Source organism: Pan troglodytes, chromosome 6, assembly GCF_028858775.2.
Source record: "Pan troglodytes isolate AG18354 chromosome 6, NHGRI_mPanTro3-v2.0_pri, whole genome shotgun sequence".
In the NCBI taxonomy this organism is placed as follows: Eukaryota; Metazoa; Chordata; class Mammalia; order Primates; family Hominidae; genus Pan; species Pan troglodytes.
In genome coordinates, this window is record NC_072404.2 from 101,836,613 (window position 1) to 101,854,798 (window position 18,186).

The 18,186-nt window shown below is 45.0% G+C and overlaps 1 protein-coding gene and 1 long non-coding RNA gene across 3 annotated transcripts in view; one reads left to right on the forward strand and one right to left on the reverse strand.

Annotated features, from left to right (window-relative positions):
- The first annotated feature begins 836 nt into the window (after nucleotides 1-836).
- LOC134810467 (uncharacterized) overlaps nucleotides 837-18,186 on the forward strand; it is a 30,073-nt gene continuing 12,723 nt past the window's right edge. The window contains exons 1-2 of the long non-coding RNA XR_010158591.1: nucleotides 837-922; nucleotides 2,472-2,541. This is a non-coding gene — a long non-coding RNA (uncharacterized LOC134810467). The remainder of the gene's footprint in view (nucleotides 923-2,471; nucleotides 2,542-18,186) is intronic.
- ERVW-1 (endogenous retrovirus group W member 1, envelope) lies at nucleotides 7,906-17,478 on the reverse strand. Of its 2 annotated transcripts, none has more exon segments than NM_001304539.2 (2): nucleotides 7,906-10,134; nucleotides 16,916-17,478. In NM_001304539.2, a coding segment is annotated over 1 exon segment (1,617 nt). In that variant the 5' UTR covers nucleotides 9,908-10,134; nucleotides 16,916-17,478; the 3' UTR covers nucleotides 7,906-8,290.

Here is an 18,186-nt window from a genome sequence, read left to right on the forward strand (position 1 = left end):
ACAAATGCACAGTAATTTATTTAAGCACCTCTTAATGGTGACCCACAAGGAAGATTGCTCGTAGTAGTGGAAAGGTTCACAATAAATAAGAGAAAAAAGCAGAATGTAGAACTGTATGATAGCAATTCTGCAAACAAGAAGCATCTTTTATAAAAGATGGAAGGAGCCCAGGCACAGTAGCTCATGCCTATAATCCCAGCACTTTAAGAGGCTGAGGTGGAGGATCACTTGAGCTGCAGTGACCCATGATTGTGCCACCACTCCAGCCTGGGTGATAGAAGTGAGACCTTCTCTCAAAAAAAAAAAAAAAAAAAAAAGACGGAAATTCCTCCAGAATTTTAACATGTCAACAGAGGTTTTCTGCAGCTACTTTTTTCATCTTTATACTTCGCAGTATTTTCCAAATTTTCTCTAACAAGCAGTATTTTCCAAATTTTTTACAATAAGCACACACACACACACACACACACACACACGTTTGTTTGCATACTGCCCAACTGGTGGTGAACAACCGCTGGCTTTTAGTCTATACATATCTAGAATATTTTATAAATAGTAGTTCTTAAACCCTTGAAAGGGAGTGAATGACCAGCTGAGAAAATAAAGTCAGTGATTTCACATCATGATTCTAGGAAAGAACTTGGGAGTGACTTCCTTCAGCTTCAGCCACTCCTGGGCCAGGCGCATGCTTAGCTCTGTGGTAAAGGTCACCAGCTTCTTCTGCAGGGTGCCTGTATCATCTGAATTGGAGGTTTGGCGAGGGTAACAGACGGATGTAGGTTCAAGTTTTTCTTTCCTGTCCTCCACTTGAAATCTGTCTTCCCTTCCAGACTGCCTGCGCTGCTGACTTAAGGCCCCAACACCAAACACAGAAGCAACAGCCTTACACAGAGTGTTCAGCAAGCTCCCACAATTGTGTAAGGTAAAGTTTCCTTTATAGATTCCTTTTCTATATCGCTCCTAGTGGTTCTGTTTCTCTGATCGAATTCTGGCTGATAACAGTTGCTGAGACTCTGAAAGAGAAGGCAAGGAACTACTGTTTCTCATTATAAACTGTTTACAATTATTTGGCCATCTTTTTGCTATGAATATGTAGTACTTTGATACATTTTTTAAATCAAAAAGTAATGAAAGAGATCACATAGGGAAAGATAGATTGGATTATTTTTAGTTTATATACTAAATTGAAAAGCAAAGAATAAAATAGGAGAAACAGCTCCCTCATGTGGCTGTTGGCAGGAAGCTTCCATTCCTCTCTGTGGGCCTCCACAGGTTTGCTCACAGCAAATGGTCCGTGACAGAAAGACGCAAGGGCAGTTGCACCCAAGATGGAAGCCACCATCTTTTCTATAACCTAATCTGAAAGAAGGGACATACCAGCACTTCTGCCATATGCTGTTGGGTCACACAGACCAACTCTGGTACAGTGTGAACACAGGACCACACAAGGGCGTGAATTCCAAGGGCAGAGACCACTAGGGACCACCTCAGAGGCACAGAGGGACACCCTATCCAGCTGGTGGCCGATGTAAATTAACATAGCTTTTTAGAATAGCAATATGTATCTATAATCTTAAAAGTATTAAAAGTACTTCTTGATCCAGTAATTTCATTTCTAAGAATCCATGCTAAGAGGATTTAAAATGTGGACCAAAAAATGGGTATAAAAAGAAGTTGTTAACAGTATTTAAAGTTGTGAAAAACCAGAAACAATCTAAAGGTCCAACAATAGGAAAATGAATTTTGATATTTTTCTAATAGAATTTTATGCAGTCATCAGAAATACCATTTACAAATAATTTTTAATAACGCAAAAAAAAGTTTATAAAATGTTTAGTGTAAAACCTGGACACAACTACATAATGATTCTGATTTCGTAAAAAAAAAAAAACAAAAACACACACATATACACATGCATACATATGCATATAAAGAAAACTGGAACAAACAAAATAACAAGCATAGTTGGAATTACAGTCATTTTAATATTCTTTATGCTTTTAAAAATTTTGAAGTTTGTATTACTAGCATCCACTACTTACGTAGTCAGGAAAAAAATACAACTTTAAAATAGATATTTAGGTCCAAAGATGGTAATCTAAATGGTGTTACAGGCTGAATGTGTCCCTGATCCCCATGCCCCAAGTTCATATGTTAAAGCCCTGGCCCCCAAGGCAATGGTATTAGGGGAGTAGGGCCTTTGGGAGGTAATCAGATTTCTACGATGTCATGAGGGTGGAGCCCCCGTAGTGGAATTAGTGTCCTTTTAGGAAGAGGAGAACAGACCAAAGCCTTCCTTTCTCTCCTCACTATGTAAGAAGACAGCCAGAAAGTGGCCACAGCCAGGAAGAGAGCTCTCACCAGAACCCAAATCTGCTAGCACCTTGGTCTTGGGTTCTCAGCATCCAGAACTGTGAGAAATGAATGTGTGTTGTTTAAACCACTCAGGCTACGGTATTTTGTTGCAGCAGCCCGAGCTGACAGAGATAGACAGAAACAACACAAGGACCCATCAGCAGACGAATGGATGATCAAAACGTGGTGAGGTCGTGCAGTGGGATATTATTCAGCCATAGAAGGAATGAAATTCTGATACGTGCTATAATGATGAACCTTGAAAACATGTTAATGGAAATAAGCCAAACTTAAAAGGACAAATATTGTATAATTCCACTTATATGAGTTAGTTACCTAGAATAGGCAAATTATGTCATAGAGACAGAACATTAGAGGTTACCAGGGTTGTGGGAAGAGGGGTATTGTGGGTACAAATTTTCGGTTTGGAGTGATTTTGAAAAAATTCTGGAAATGGGTAGCGACAGTAGTCAACATGATGAATGTACTTAATGACACTAAATTGTACACTTAAAAATGGTTAATACTGGGCTGGCGCAGTGGCTTATGGCTGTAAATCCCAGAACTTTGGGAGGCCAAGACAGGCGGATCATGAGGTCAGGAGATTGAGACCATTCTGGCTAACATGGTGAAACCCTGTCTCTACTAAAAAATAAAAATAAATAAAAAAAAAATTAGCCGGGCATGGTGGCAGGCACCTGTAGTCCCAGCTACTCGGGAGGCTGAGGCAGGAGAATGGTGTGACCTGGGAGTCGGAGCTTGCAGTGAGCTGAGATCGTGCCACTGCACTCCAGCCTGGGCAACAGAGCCAGATTCCGTCTCAAAAAAAAAAAAAAAAAGGTTGATGCCTGGGTGCGGTGGCTCGTGCCTGTAACTTCAGCACTTTGGGAGGCCAAGGCAGGCAGATCAGTTGAGGTCAGGAGTTAAGGACCAGCCTGGCCAACATGGCGAAACCCCATCTCTATTAAAAATACAAAAATTAGTCGAGTGTGGTGGTGGGTGCCTGTAGTCCCAGCTGCTGGGAGGATGAGGCCTAGGAATTGCTTGAACCCAGGAGGCAGAGGTTGCAGTGAGTTGAGATTGCGCCACTGCACTCCAGCCTGGGTGACAGAGCGAGACTTAGTCTCAAAACAAAGGTTAAAATTGTAAGTTTTGTTATGCATATTTTACCATAATCTTTAAAAAATAGATATATAGGAGATAAAGTCAACAGAATTTAATAACCAGTTGTAAATAGAGACTGAGTGAGGAGGATGAATTAAGGAAGACGTTGAGTACAACTTTTTGGTAGGTGAAAAACTCTTAAAAAATACGTGGGCAAAGATCCTACTTGATTCTTATAATTTAAAAATCTCCCAGTTAGTAAACAAGGCTAGGTGGAGATTTGCAGGTGATGTGAGGTGTGTGTTCTGTTTTGTAATGTGAGGACTGTGAGCCATCTCCTGGACTTGAATATCCATTAGATAATTGAAAATACGGATTTGAGAACTCAGGAGACGTGCAATGCAGTAACAAAACTCTGCACCTAGTTGATTTCTGTCTCCTAATTTAATGCTTTTATGGGACAAACTGTTAGGCAGGTGGGCAAGATGGGCAGCCATGTTTTTGTGGGTTTCTGGCCTGTGGGCCAGCCTCAGTGCTCACTCTGAGGTCATGTCCAAACTTAGAACACATTCAGGCCTACCACAGTCAAGGCTCCCTTTCTCAACTCTAGTCCTCTGCACAAATATCCGAAGCCTAGAAATAATAATCATCTGTCCTTGTGTCTTGCATTATGAAAGCCTAGGAAAGGGCCTTGGGCATTAAGAATGGAAAAACTGGTCTAACTGCTGCATGCTTCAGCTTGCAGGGGAATCACTGAAATGGGGACAGGCCATAAAAGGACAACCAGAAGAGTGGCTTCAGCAAAGGCATCGTTTTTCAGAGCAAGCTAGAGAATCCTGCCAGCGTCCTCAGGCAGGGCCCCTGGGCACAGAGGTTAGGCAAGGGAGTGTCCCAGCATGTTGATGCCCTGAGCATCAGAATAATGCCATAGAGGAGCTTCCAAAGAGTTCATTTCAGGTTTTGTAAGCCGAACATTTCTAGGCAAATAAAATTTGATTTTGTGAATAAAGCTTGTTTCTTCAACTCCAGTGCAGATTCTCATAGATTGATAGTGGCTTGTGATCCAGATAAAGAAAACAATTTTTCAAAGATTCATATTCTTTGTAGTCGTACGGATTTAGAGACCATCTAATCTAACTCCCTCATTCTACAGATAGGAAAAATGAGGCCTAAAGAAGTTAAGAAAATACCATGGAAATGTCACTGCTGAACTGCCATACGTAGGATCCGAAAGAAATTGGGTAAATGCTACTGTGAGAAATACAGTACTCAGTCCAAAGAATCTAATACAAATTAAAAATCTAAATGTTATTTCTAAAGCATCCCTGCACGTAGCTGAACTTACATAGTTTCATTTTCTTTCTTTTCTGTTGAAGAAGAGGCAATTGGCTGGGTGCAGTGGCTCATGCCTGTAATCCTGGCACTTTGGGAGGCCGAGGCGGGTGGATCACCTGAGGTCAGGAGTTTGAGACCAGCCTGGCCAACATGGTGAAACCCCATCTCTACTAAAAATACAAAAATTAGCTGGCTGTGGTGGCCGCTGCCTGTAATCCCAGCTACTCCGGAGGCTGAGGCAGGAGAATTACTTGAATCTGGGAGGTGGAGGTTGCAGTGAGCCAAGATCACGCCATTGCACTCTAGCCTGGGTGACAAGAGGGAAACTCCATCTCAAAAAAAAAAGAAAAAAAGCAATCACTAACCTGTGTTGTTTATTAAACATGACAGACTGGCATGAAGTAATTACCAAACTGTAAACAAAAAAGCTACAATCTGCCAGGCATGGTGGCTCATGCCTGTAATCCCCCACCTTGGGAAGCCGAGGTGGGCAGATCACCTGAGGCCTGGAGTTCAAGACCAGCCTGGTCAACATGGTGAAACCTCGTCTCTACTAAAAATACAAAAATTAGCCCGGCGTGGTGGCACGTCCCTGTAATCCCAGTTACTCAGGAGGCTGAGGCAGGAGAATCACTTGAACCTGGGCAGCGGGGAGGTTGCAGTGAGCCAAGATCGCACCATTGTACTCCAGTCTGGGCCGACAGAGTGAGACTCGGTCTCAAAAAAAAGAAAAAAGAAAAGCTACAACCTTAACCTCAACTTCTTATGACATCATCTCTACTTCTGGTTAGCAGAAGAGTGGAAGTGGGGAGGTTTATTACAAAAAGACTGTTATACCTTACACACTTCTCCCCATGAATAGTGAAGGTGTGAGTGAAAAAGACAGCAATTTTATTTTTTTTTTTGAAACAGGTTCTTGCACTGTCACCTGGCTGGAGTGCACTGTTGTGATCACTGCTCACTGCAGCCTCCACCTCCCAGGCTCAAGTGATCCTCCTACCTCAGCCTCCTGAGTAGCTGGGACCACAGTTGTGCACTACCATGCCCAGCTATTTTTTTTTTAAGAGATGGGGTCTCACTATATTGCTTAGGCTAGTTCTCAAACTCCTGGCCTCAAGCAGTCCTCCCACCTTGGCCTCCCAAAGGGTTGTGATTACAGGCATAAGCCACCACACCCAGCCAGCAGTTTTAGAATAAAGGGTGAAGGTGCTGTTGGGGAAATATAATTTAAAAAACAAAATCTTCTCTCAACCCAGAAATCCTCTCCATGAAGGCAGTAGAGAAAGATAAGCTTTATTATTGAATAAAAATTAAATGAGAATGTGATGCACATCACAGGCACTTTGCTAAGAGATCACAAAGACAGAAGGAAATTTCACCATTTTGTACAGCCAAGCAGGTACAGCCCATTACATGTATGTTTTTGAGATAAATAGTCCTCAACTAAGAGAACTTGACAGCACCACTGGTCACACAGTTCATCCTAACTTTACCTGATAATTGATGTGACCACTTGTGTTATCTAAGATATCAACTTTTCGGGGGTGGGGGAGTGTGGAAACAGGAGTTACTTTTATAGCTTGGTGCAAGGTACTCATTAAGATTAGGCTGTTACCCTCCCACAGAAACTGGAAGATAGGTATGCTATCTGGTAATGTTTACATTTCCCAGATCCTTGAGAAAGACATTCCTAGGTCATAAAGCTGACAAAAGGCTGATTCAGTTTTTAAATATATATATCTGTATATATATTTCAGGCTGGGCATGATGGCCCATGCTTTTAATCCCAGCACTTTGGGAGGCCAAGGCAGGTGGATCACCTGAGGTCAGGAGTTCGAAACCAGCCTGGCCAACATGATGAAACCCGTCTCTACTAAAAATACAAAAAAATTAGCCAGGCATGGTGACACATGCCTGTAATCCTAGCTACCAGGGAGGTTGAGGCAGGAGAATCACTTGAACCCGGAGGCGGAGGTTGAGCCGAGATTGCACCATTGCACTCCAGCCTGGAAACAAGAACAAAACTCCGTTTCAAAATAAAAAAAAAAAATTATATACATATATATATTTCAAAGAGACTGAGAAAGTGCATACAAGTTTTCTCAAGTAATAACCTGACATAGAGGGAGGGGAGGAAAATTTCTTGCCTCATTTTCAACAGGTGGAATTAAACTTATTATTTTAAATTCATATTTATCCTTACAGTGCCCATCCTAAATTTGGAAGAGGAAGGGTGTGGGCCAACTTTTGGCTTAGGGCCTCATGTCAGGGCTTCTCTTAGTACATATGGTACCTTTCTGAGATTTTCAAACTGGCAGCCACTTTGGACTGATCAAGTCGCAAAGCTGAATTAATTGCTTACTATTGTAAGGGAGAGCTATGCCAGTCAGGCCCAGGCTCCCTTAGGAGAGCAGACTGCTGATCTTCTGTGGGGTTTTGGGGAAGCTAGAAGTTTAAGGACAGGAAGACTTTGAAAAGTATTAATAGGTTGATGTCATCTGGGGTGGGGATTGATTTGGGCTGTAATAGAAGCCCTACTTGGAGAAGTGAACAAAGGGTTTAATCTGCTTCAGGCAGAAAAACGCCTAGGAATAGGACATCCAGGGCAGGCATTTCAGCTTACTGATGCCTTCAAGGAACCAGGGCCCTTCTGTTTTCTTGCTCTACCATTAGTGGCCCATACATTTGCACCCTCATGGTTGTGTTACTTGGGGGTCCTTGCTCACAGAGCTCCCAAGATGGTGGCAAGCCTCGTGTTCTCTGACCTGGGGTTCTTGGCCTCATGGATTCAAGGAATGGAACCTTGGGCCATGCGGTGAGTGTTATAGCTCTATTAGAAGCTGTGGGTCACAGAAGAGAACCATGGAACCCAGTGACTAGTGTTCAGCTCAATTAGGATGAACCCAGGCACTTAGCCATGCAGGAACAAGGGCAAGCCTTTAGCCCGATTGGGAGCGGCAATGGGTGCCTCGCTGGATCAGGAGCACAGCGGACACCCTGCATGATCCAGAGGGATGGGAGTCAGCGGCGGGTCTGCAGTGGCGGCAAACAGCAGTGGTGGATGGCAAGCGAAAGCTCAGCTCAAGCCGTGAGAAACATGGACCAGAAGAGTGCAATTGCAAGATTTAATAGAGTGAAATAGCATGAAAACAGAGCTCCCATACAAAGGGAGGGGACCCAAAGGGGGTTGCCGTTGCCAGCTCGAAGACCTGGGTTTATATCCCGATCATTGTCCCTCCTGCTGTGCTCTCAGGCAATAGATGATTGGCTATTTCTTTACCTCCTGTTTTTGCCTAATTAGCATTTTAGTGAGCTCTCTGATTGGTCAGGTGTGAGCTAAGTTGCAAGCCCCGTGTTTAAAGGTGGATGTGGTCACCTTCCCAGCTAGGCTTAGGGATTCTTAGTCAGCCTAGGAAATCCAGCTAGTCCTGTCTCTCAGTCCCCCATCTCAACAGGAAAACCTAAGTGCTGTTGGGGAGGTTGGCCGACGACCGCTCTAACTGCTTCCTGCTGAATTGGGGCGTAGTAGAGGTTGTGCAGTTAAGATTTCCTCGGGAGGGGTGCCTTTGATGTCATTAACATCAGATCGTGGGCTAGCAGGCCGGTCCAGGGGTCTGCGGTAGATCTTAGTCTTGGACTGCATCTTGGGCTCCATTTGTAGTTTTACAGCTTCAATTCTGGAAGAGACAAAGTTAACAAGGAGGTTAAAGATACAGGGTCCAAAGAGGAGTAGCAATATTATAGCTGCTAGAGGTCCTAAGAAGGGGAGAATCCAGGGCATCCATTGGCTGAGGAGGCCCCAGGGTCCAGTGTTTCGAAGCTCCTCTGCTCTACGTTGTATTCGATCTCGAATTTCTTTAACTTTCTCAGTGACGATTCCGGATTGATTAACATAATAACAGCATTCTTCCCCTAAAAATAAACAGGTTCCCCCTCTTTCAGCGGTTAGCAAGTCTAAAGCTCTTCGATTTTGAAGGACTACTGCTGCTAGGGAGTTAAGTTGATCTTGCAAGGTGACCAGGGAGTCGGCGACCCGTTCCATGTCCCCATTTAGTTCTTGAGATAGTTTGTAGTAGAACTGAGTAGAGGTTGTGATACCGCCAATGCCAGTACCTAGTGCACCTAGCACTCCTGCTCCTATAACAAAAGGAAGAATGGGCACTCTTTTGTTGCGGGGCTTAGATACGACATAATTGTATAAATCTTGTTCAGTGTAGATGGTCATAGGGGGCACTAAGAATGAGAGGAAGCACATAGATTCTGAAGAGCCACTCAAACAACGATAGGCTGAGGTACCACAGACAAAAAATATTCCTGAGGGTAGGCAGACTATTTGTGTGGGAGGAGTTACCCACCTGATGCATTGGGAGTTGGTTGTGTCTGTAGTATTGCTAAATTTTACACAGGTGAGGTTTGAGGTATGGGTTATTTCCAGATTGGAAACAAGAGGTCCTACTAAAACGGAAGTGGTGTTTATTTCTGTGCTGAAGTTGTTCCATTGTTCAGGTACAGGGATTGAAACATATGGCCTGAAGTTCAGGGGGAGGCATATCCAACAGTTAGTAGGGTTTTGGGCCGAGACCTCATGGAGCCCAGTGAGGGTGGTATTAAATAGGCTTACCAGGCGAGTATGGGTACGGAGGGTTTCATGTAGTTTTGAGAGATCTAGTCCTTTGTAGGGGCTAGAGGTGCTATGTACCCGGGTGAGTTGGGAGATTACTTCTTTTACATGTTTTTCTCTTGCCTGATCTTGAACTCCACCCCCATCAGACATACCAGTATGGGTGAAGTAAGTCCAACAGACAGTGACTCCAAGTCCTCCAGGACAACTAGGATTAATCATTTTTCCTGTCCAATAATGAGTATTTGCATGCATGCAAAGAGTGGCAGAGTGATAGCAGTTGCGGGGCATATGGGTGTGGGCAGTGAAGGTGGGGGTTCCCTTAGAAAAACTCCTATATGATGGGGCATCAATATTTCCGGGACGCTGCATTCTCCATAGAAACTCTTGGTAAGGGGAGCTACTGGTCATACAGCGGCATGGAGGGGGTGCAGTGAGAGTGAAAGAGGGTAAAAGAACAGTAAAGAGAAAAATATGATAAGGGAGGGCCATGGGTATTTATGATTTTAGTTACTTTCCTCCTGGTTGTTGTTTGAAGAGCAGGCGCAAATCCTCTAGAGGTTCACAGGAATAGCTAGCGTTGTCTCCTGGATTTTCAGGTTCCTTTGGCAGTATCCAGGGTTTGACTCGAGTGTGATGTATCCAAGACTCCACTCCAGCCACTTTAACCGCAGTTGGGGTAGATAAAATGACTGGGTAGGGTCCTTCCCAGGATGTATCTAGGGATGGGGAATTAGAGGGAAGGGACTTGACTAATACCATGTCACAAGGGTGGAATAGTTCTTTTCCCTCTTCTCAGGGATAGGTTCCTTGTAATGTTTTAAGAACTTGTTGATATTTGGCTAAGGAGGTGATGTCTGCAACTAAGTTGGCTGTCTTGGTCAAGCACAAGGTCATTGGTTATGAAGGGCCTTCCATACAGCATTTCGTATGGGCTAAGTCCTGCTTTTTGGGGAAAGTTGCAGATTCTTTTTAAGGCTATAGGCAACAGAGCAGGCCATGTGAGGTGGGTTTCCTGGGTTTGCTTTTTTAGATGTCCTTTGAGTGTTTCATTCATTTTCTCGACCTTCCCTGAGGACTGTGGCCTTCAGGCGCAGTGTAAGTGATATTGTATACCTAACGCCTGGGATACTCCCTGGGTTACTGTGGCCTTGAAAGCAGGGCTATTGTCACTCTGTAAGCCTCGGGGAAGTCCGAATCTGGGAATTATTTCATGAACTAGTGCCTTTATTACCTCTTGGGCCTTTTCTGTCCTACAGGGGAAGGCCTCTGCCCAACCCGTGAAAGTATCTACCCAGACTAGTAGATACTGAAATCCCTGAGATTTGGGCTTGTGGGTAAAATCAGTTGCCAGTCTTCTCCAGGGTAATGGCCTGTTCTTTGTTCTCCTGAAGGAGCTTGGCGATAAGGCAGGGGATTATTTCTCTGGCACACTTCACAGGCCCTGACTATCTGCTTAATAGTTTTGAAAAGGCCTGGTCCAGTAAATAGTGATTTGGCCATCTGATGGGTGCTATCGATGCCTAAGTGAAAGGTTTGATGAAGGGTTTTAAGTAATTTCCATTGGTTAGTTGCAGGCAAAAGTATTTTCCCTTCTTCAGTGGCTAGCCATCCCGAGGGGAGAAAACTGTCCTCGTGAGGTTCCCCATTCTGTTTCTCCTGCTGAGTACTGGGGCTTGGTTTCCCGGAGGGGATTACCCTATACTAGGGGTTGTTTTATAAGCATTTCTAATGGAGGGTCCTGCCTTGCAGCTCTTTTGGCTTCAGTATCTGCTTGGCAGTTCTCTTCTATTTCCCTTTCCTTTCCTTTCTGATGACCCCGGCAGTGTAAGACTGCCACCTCTTTAGGTTTCTGTACAGCCAATAATAATTTCCTAATGGCTTCCTGATGTTTGATAGGTGTTCCCTCAGAAGTTAGGAATTCCCTTTGTTTCCATATTGCTGCATGGGCATGGAGGACTAGGTAAGCATATTTAGAGTCTGTATATATATTTGCCCTTTTTTCTTCTCCTAATTCTAGTGCCCGAGTGAGGGCTATTAGTTCTGCTAGCTGAGCACTAGTTCCTGGAGTGAGGGGATTACTTTCAAGTATTCCATTATTGCTGACCACTGCATACCCCACTTTTCAAAGTCCTTTTTCTACAAAGGAACTTCCATCAGTATACAAGTTGAGGTCGGGATCAGTCAAAGGAACCTCTAAAAGGTCCCCTCGAGTGGCATAGGTTTGAGAAATTACTTGTTGACAGTTATGTTCTATCTTTTCTTCATTGTCTGGAAGAAATGTGGCTGGGTTAAGAGTTGCACAAGTGCACAGTCGCAGCACTGGCCCTTCAAGTAATAGAGCCTGACATTTAAGTAAACAGTTGTCTGACAGCCACAAGTCTCTTTTAACAGTGAGTATGCCATTCACATCATGAGATGTCCACACAGTAAGATCTCTTCCCTGTATTATTTTAACTGCTTCAGATGCTAAGACTGCTACTGCCACCACTACCCATAAACAATGAGGTCAACCCTTTGCCACTACATAAATTTCCTTAGTCAGGTATGCCACAGGTTGCAAGCTCATCCCTCGGATCTGTGTAAGGACTCCTAGAGCTATTCCTGTTTTTTCTGTGACATATGAAGAAAAGTCTTGCCCTGTTGGCAAACTTAACACTGGGGCTTGTGTTAGGGCCTGGAAAGCCACTTCTACTTCAGTTGTCCATCTTACTAAATGGGTATTGGCTTTCTGAGTTTCCTTAATTAGTGTATTTAATGACCTGGCTATTTCGCCATACCTGGGAATCCATATTCGGCAGAAACCTATTACGCCAAGGAATCCCCTTAGTTGCTTTAGGGTTTTGGGATGAGGATAAGCCAGTATAGGCTGGATGTGTTCCTCACTGAGGTCCCTGGTGCCTTTGGATAATTTTAGCCCTAAGTAACCTGCCGTGAGCAGAGTTGAGCCTTTGGTTTGGAAACCATGTAGCCACAGGTAGCGAGGAAATTGAAGAGCGCTTGGGTGGCTTGATGGCACAAGGTTTCTGAATGGGCGGCCAAAAGTAAATCATCCACCTACCGAAGGACAAGAGTGTCCAGGTATGAGGATTGGCTCAAGTCTTGGGCTAACGCCTGGCCAAATAGATGGGGACTATCCCTGAACCCTTGGGGTAAAATAGTCCAGGTGAGTTGAGATGTTGGGTTTGAAGTATCTTCAAAGGCAAACAAGAATTGAGAGTCAGGATGTACAGGGATGCAGAAGAAGGCATCCTGAAGGTCCAGGACTGTAAACCACTCTGTTTCCTCTGGTATTTGGGAAAGCAGAGTATAAGGGCTAGGTACAGCTGGCTATAGAGGAACAACAGCCTCATTGATAATCCTGAGATCTTGCACTAACCTCCACTGTCTGTTGGGTTTCTGTAATCTCCTAAAATTGGAGTACTGCAGGGGTTACTGCATGGTTTTACTAGGCCTTGGGCTTTTAGGTCCTTAACAATCTTTTGGAGTCCTTGTTGGGCCTTGGGTCTGAGGGGGTACTGCCTTTGGTAGGGAAAGGAGGTGGAATCCTTTAGTTTAACTTGAACAGGACGGGCATTCTTTGCTCGTCCATATTGTCCTTCTGTTGCCCAGACTTCAGGATTAATTCCTTCCTCAAGCAGGGGACAACAAACGGGTGTTCCTTCTCCTATGTTCAGGTGTATAATGGCCCCTGCTTTTGCTAGAATGTCTCTCCCTAACAAGGTAGTGGGGCTTTCAGGCATAATTAGAAAAGCATGTGAAAAGAATAAAGCTCCCCAGTCATAACTTAGTGGCTGGGAGAAGTATCTAGTGACTGCCTGTCTTAGGACCCCCTCAGATAGTGACAGATCTGGAGGACAGTTGTCCGGGACAGAAGAGTAAGACTAAGAAGACCGCACCAGTGTCCAGGAGACAACCTCCTGGCCCTCAATGGTCAAGCATACCCAGGGCTCTGTGAGGGTGATGGCATGGGATGGCGCTTGCCCCAGGCACCCTCAGTCCTGCTGCTGGATCATCTGGTTAGTGGCTTCTGACTCAGAGGACCTTTGTCCCCTGGGGCAGTGGGCCTTCCAGTGATTGCCTTGAAATAAGGGGCATGGACTAGGGGGCGGCTTACTTCTACTTGGACAATCTTTTTTCAAGTGTCCTTGTAGACTGCACTGGAAGCAAGCCCTATTAGGCATTCAATTTGCCCAGCTTTTCCCTTTTCCAGAGCCTCCAAAGTCCACTTGCCTGAGGGTCATGACTAAAGCGGTGGCCTTTTTTTTTTATCCCGTTTGTCCTGTTCCGCCTGCTCCTCCTGATCTCTATTATAAAAAACCGAGGTAGCCAAGTTCAATAGGGTTTCTAAGTTTTGCTCCGGGCCTACGGCAGACTTTTGAAGTTTTTTCTAATGTCTGCAGCTGACTGAGTGATAAACTTATGCTTTAAGATTAGTTGGCCTTCAGTAAAGTCAGGTGACAGAGAGGCACGCTTCCTCAATGCCTCCCTTAGTCTCTCCAGAAAGGCAGTAGGATTTTCTTCCCTTCCTTGTGTTATAGTGGACATCATTGAGTAATTCATAGGCTTCTTCCTAGTTTTCCTTAGTCCTTCTAGCACACAAGTTAGCAAATGTCTGCAGCACCAATCTCCATGTTCTGATTCTGTATCCCAATGAGGGTCTAGACTGGGAACTGCCTGCTGGCCTGTGGGGAATCATTCTCTTTCCTCTGTTGTCATCCTATCATTGACCTGACTGAGATACCAGAGATCGCCAAACTCTTGGGCTGCAGTTATGGTGGCACTTCTCTCATTTGGGGTTAGTGTCTGATTTAGCAGTGACATTATATCTCTCCATGTCAGATCAAAGAATTGTCCTAACCCTTGTAAAACATCAATATAGCCATCAGGGTTATCTGAGAATTTACCTAGGTCTGTTTTTATTTGCTTTAAGTCTGAGAGAGAAAAAGGCACATGCACTCTGGCTGGGCCGAATTCTCTTCCTCCCACTGCTTGGAGGGGTCATAATCGGGGAATATTGGCACACTTTGGTTCACTGTTTACCCTTTTGTCTATCTCCTTTTGGACCATTTGGGTTGAAGGGGGGTCCTTATTAGTTGGGGAAGGAGTCAGGGGGATGCTGGGATAGGGAGGTAGACTCTGAAGGCTTCCTGTAGGGCATAAATCACACTTTTTACATAATTGCGAGTTGTCTCTTAATGAAAAGAAAGTTTGTACTTATGGCACTTCACTCCATTTGCCTTTTCTACAAAAGAGGTCTAGCTGTAAGATGGTGTTATAATTTATACTTCCCTCAGGAGTGCCAGGCGGCACTGCAGAAGAATATAAGTCGTTTCTTTCTTAGTGTCTGAGGGTCAAATTGGTCCCAATTCTCCAGAATACGTCTTAGGGGCGTTTTTGTCTTGCGGGGAACGTTTCCCATCTGAAAAAAGAACATAGGGATGCCAGCAACCCTAGTCATTTTCCGATGAGCTTTAGTCCTAGAGTGTCCTCTATGGTCCTAATGCTTATTCTTTCCAGGGTGCGTCACCACCCATGGACCTCTGCTTATCGAATTAGTTACGCTCACCGATGTTGCAGTCCTGCACCTGTTTTCCTGCCTCTCTTGACCACAAAGAAAGGGGTCCAGGCTGCTGGATTCTAGTGGTCCTTTACCAGCGTGCCCAACATTGCCTTTGTGCTCAGGGGTGAGTTCCTTTCCAGGGTGCGTAACCACCCATGGACCTCTGTTTATCGGATTAGTTATGCTTACCGATGTAGCAGTCCTGCACCCCTTTTCCCGCCTTTCTTGACCACAAAGAAAGGGGTCTGGGCTGCTGGATTCTAGTGGTCCTTTACCAGCATGCCCAACATTGCCTTTGCGCTCAGGGGTGAGTCCTAGAGCTGGGCTGGGTTCCTATTTTATAACAATCCAGCTGCCCCATCAAGATGCATTCCCATAAACAAGTTCTTATGCAAATGCATTACAGAGAGGGTGTAGCTAACCTTTTGAATCAGGATTGAGATAGTCTTTTGATTCTGTAAGTACTTTAAGGCTTGGCTGAGTGCAAACAGCTCACACGTTTGAGGAGACCAGTTATTAGGCAATTTTTCTAACTCTGCTTCCACAAGAGTCCCCGTATCAATTACTGAATACCCATTGTGGTTTTTTTCCTCAATCACCTGGGAGGAACCATCTATCGTCCTGTCCTGAAGGGAGTTCCTCCTAGGTCTGGTCGGACCTTTGTATGGTAATTAAGATTTAAATCCCGTTAGGAAATCTGCTAGGTTAAGGGAATTATCAGTGGTTGGAGTTACATTACCTTTTTCTAACAGAATAGCCCCATACTTTAAGATTTTTGAGTTAGTAAGCTACCTTTTTGCTTTTTTTATTAGAATAATTCTGAACAGGTGAGGTGTGCTCACAATGAGGTTTCCTCTAAAAGTTACTTTTCTACTTTTAGCAAAGCAGTTGCGCTACCGACTGAATGCATTTGGTCCATCTGCGGGTTACTGGGTTAAGGATTTTTGATAGGGAAGCTACGGGTTGTCAATGGCCTCAGTGCTTTCGGCCTATGCTCTTATTTACACTGACCACAAAGTGGATTGGAGTGCTATAGGGTCACAGAGAAGACCTTCAATTATCAAGTACAGGTTTTAAATTTACCCTGGCTTTTAAAGGAATAGGGCACACTGTTTTTTACTATTTCTTTCTCTTTCTTTCTCTCTTTGACTCTCTCTCTCCTCTTTGTCTCTGTCTCTCTTCTGTCTGTCTCACTGTCTCTCTCTCCTCTCTGTCTCTCTCTCTTTCTCCTCCATTTCTCTCTCTCTCCTCTGTCTCTCTTTTCCCTTAGCCATTTACAAACTTGGGGCCCTGGCAAGGGTGGTGGGGAGTGGGTCCTACATAACTGCCCATGTCAAGAGCTGTATGCCTAAATTGGGAGGGACACCAGGGATAAGACTCCCTGGGTTATAGCCTAGGTGCCTAAGGACGCAGCGCAGAGCTTCCTTAGATCCCTTTGGAGATACAACTTGCTAGAGGAAATGAAAGTCTGAACCATTAGTACCTAGGAGGCAGGGATCAGAGGAAGTATATTCAGAGGTAAGGAGAATTTTGGGGCTACACTTGGAAGAAAGTTGTGGTTGGGACCCAGGAGGTATGGGTCAGAAGGAAAGATAGGGGTGCATGCATGGGCGACTGTTGAGTAGAGACTTCTGGCCACACCATGATCTCAACCGGCTACTGCCGGGAGTTCAGGACACCAGCTTTCTGCCTCTAGTCGGCCCTCGGCTTCCCCAAGAAAACTGAAAGTGGAAGCTGGCTCGAGGTAAAGCAAGTCCCCAACCCAGAAGGGTTGAGGGTTGTTAGAAAGCCCTTCCCCAGATAGCCTCACACCTGAGTCTTAAGTCCGGTGGCCACGCTAATCGTTTTTAACTGGCCGACAAGTGCCTGGTATTTTCCTCCAATTCTAAGGAAGGATAGGACAGAATAGCAAGTGAAAGTGGTCCAATATTACTCACCACTTTGGATGTCCGTTCGTGGTTGCCAAAATGTTACCGGGGGGTCCTTGCTCACAGAGCTCCCAAGATGGTGGTGAACCACTTCCAAGATGGTAGCAGGCCGCTTCCAAGATGGTGGCAAGCCTCGTGTTCTCTGACCTGGAGTTCTTGGCCTCACGGATTCCAAGGAATGGAATCTTGGGCCATGTGGTGAGTGTTATAGTTCTATTAGAAGCCGTGGGTCACAGAAGAGAACCATGGAACCCAGTGACTAGTGTTCAGCTCAATTAGGACAAACCCGGGCACTTAGCCGTGCAGGAACAATGGCAAGCCTTTAGCCCAATTGGGAGCGGCAATGGGCGCCTCGCTGGATCAGGAGCACAGCGGACACCCTGCAGGATCCAGAGGGATGGGAGTCGGCGGCAGGTCTGCGGTGGTGGCAAACAGCAGTGGTGGACGGTGAGCAAAAGCTCAGCTCGAGCCGTAACAAACATGGACCAGAAGAGTGCAGTTGCAAGATTTAATAGAGTGAAATAGCATGAAAACAGCTCCCATACAAAGGGAAGGGACCCAAATGGGGCTGCTGTTGCCAGCTCGAATGCCTGGGTTTATATCCCGATCGTTGTCCCTCCTGCTGTGCTCTCAGGCAATAGATGATTGGCTATTTCTTTACCTCCTGTCTTCGCCTAATTAGCATTTTAGTGAGCTCTCTGATTGGTCGGGTGTGAGCTAAGTTGCAAGCCCCGTGTTTAAAGGTGGATGTGGTCACCTTCCCAGCTAGGCTTAGGGATTCTTAGTCGGCCTAGGAAATCCAGCTAGTCCTGTCTCTCAGTTGCAAGATAATTGCTGTATCTCCAGGCGTTTTGCCCTCATCCCAGAAAGGAAGCCCGCCCCAGGGACTTCTGTCTATGTTCACTGTCCAGAACTATGTCACATAGCCACAAATGACTGCAGTGAAGATCATGTGACTCAGTAATTCACTCTCCAGAGAGTATAGGAAGGCAAGAGAGGTGGTGTTGGAATGGATGTTGAATGAATTCATCTATAGGATATACCACAACGTCGGGAATAAGTGGGAGATGTTACAATCGAAATGGGCTGATTATAAGTGGGGATAAGTGGCTCGTGGGGTGGCAGAGGTCAGGCAGTTGCAATATGAGAGGCTAGGTGGATGCAGCTACCATAATCAGCAGTAAAGCCTGCATGTTAATTGCAGTGGTCTGACCTGCAGGGATCTTTGGTGCTGCCTAATTATGGTAATACATAAGTTATTAAGAAATAGTTTTTTGGCA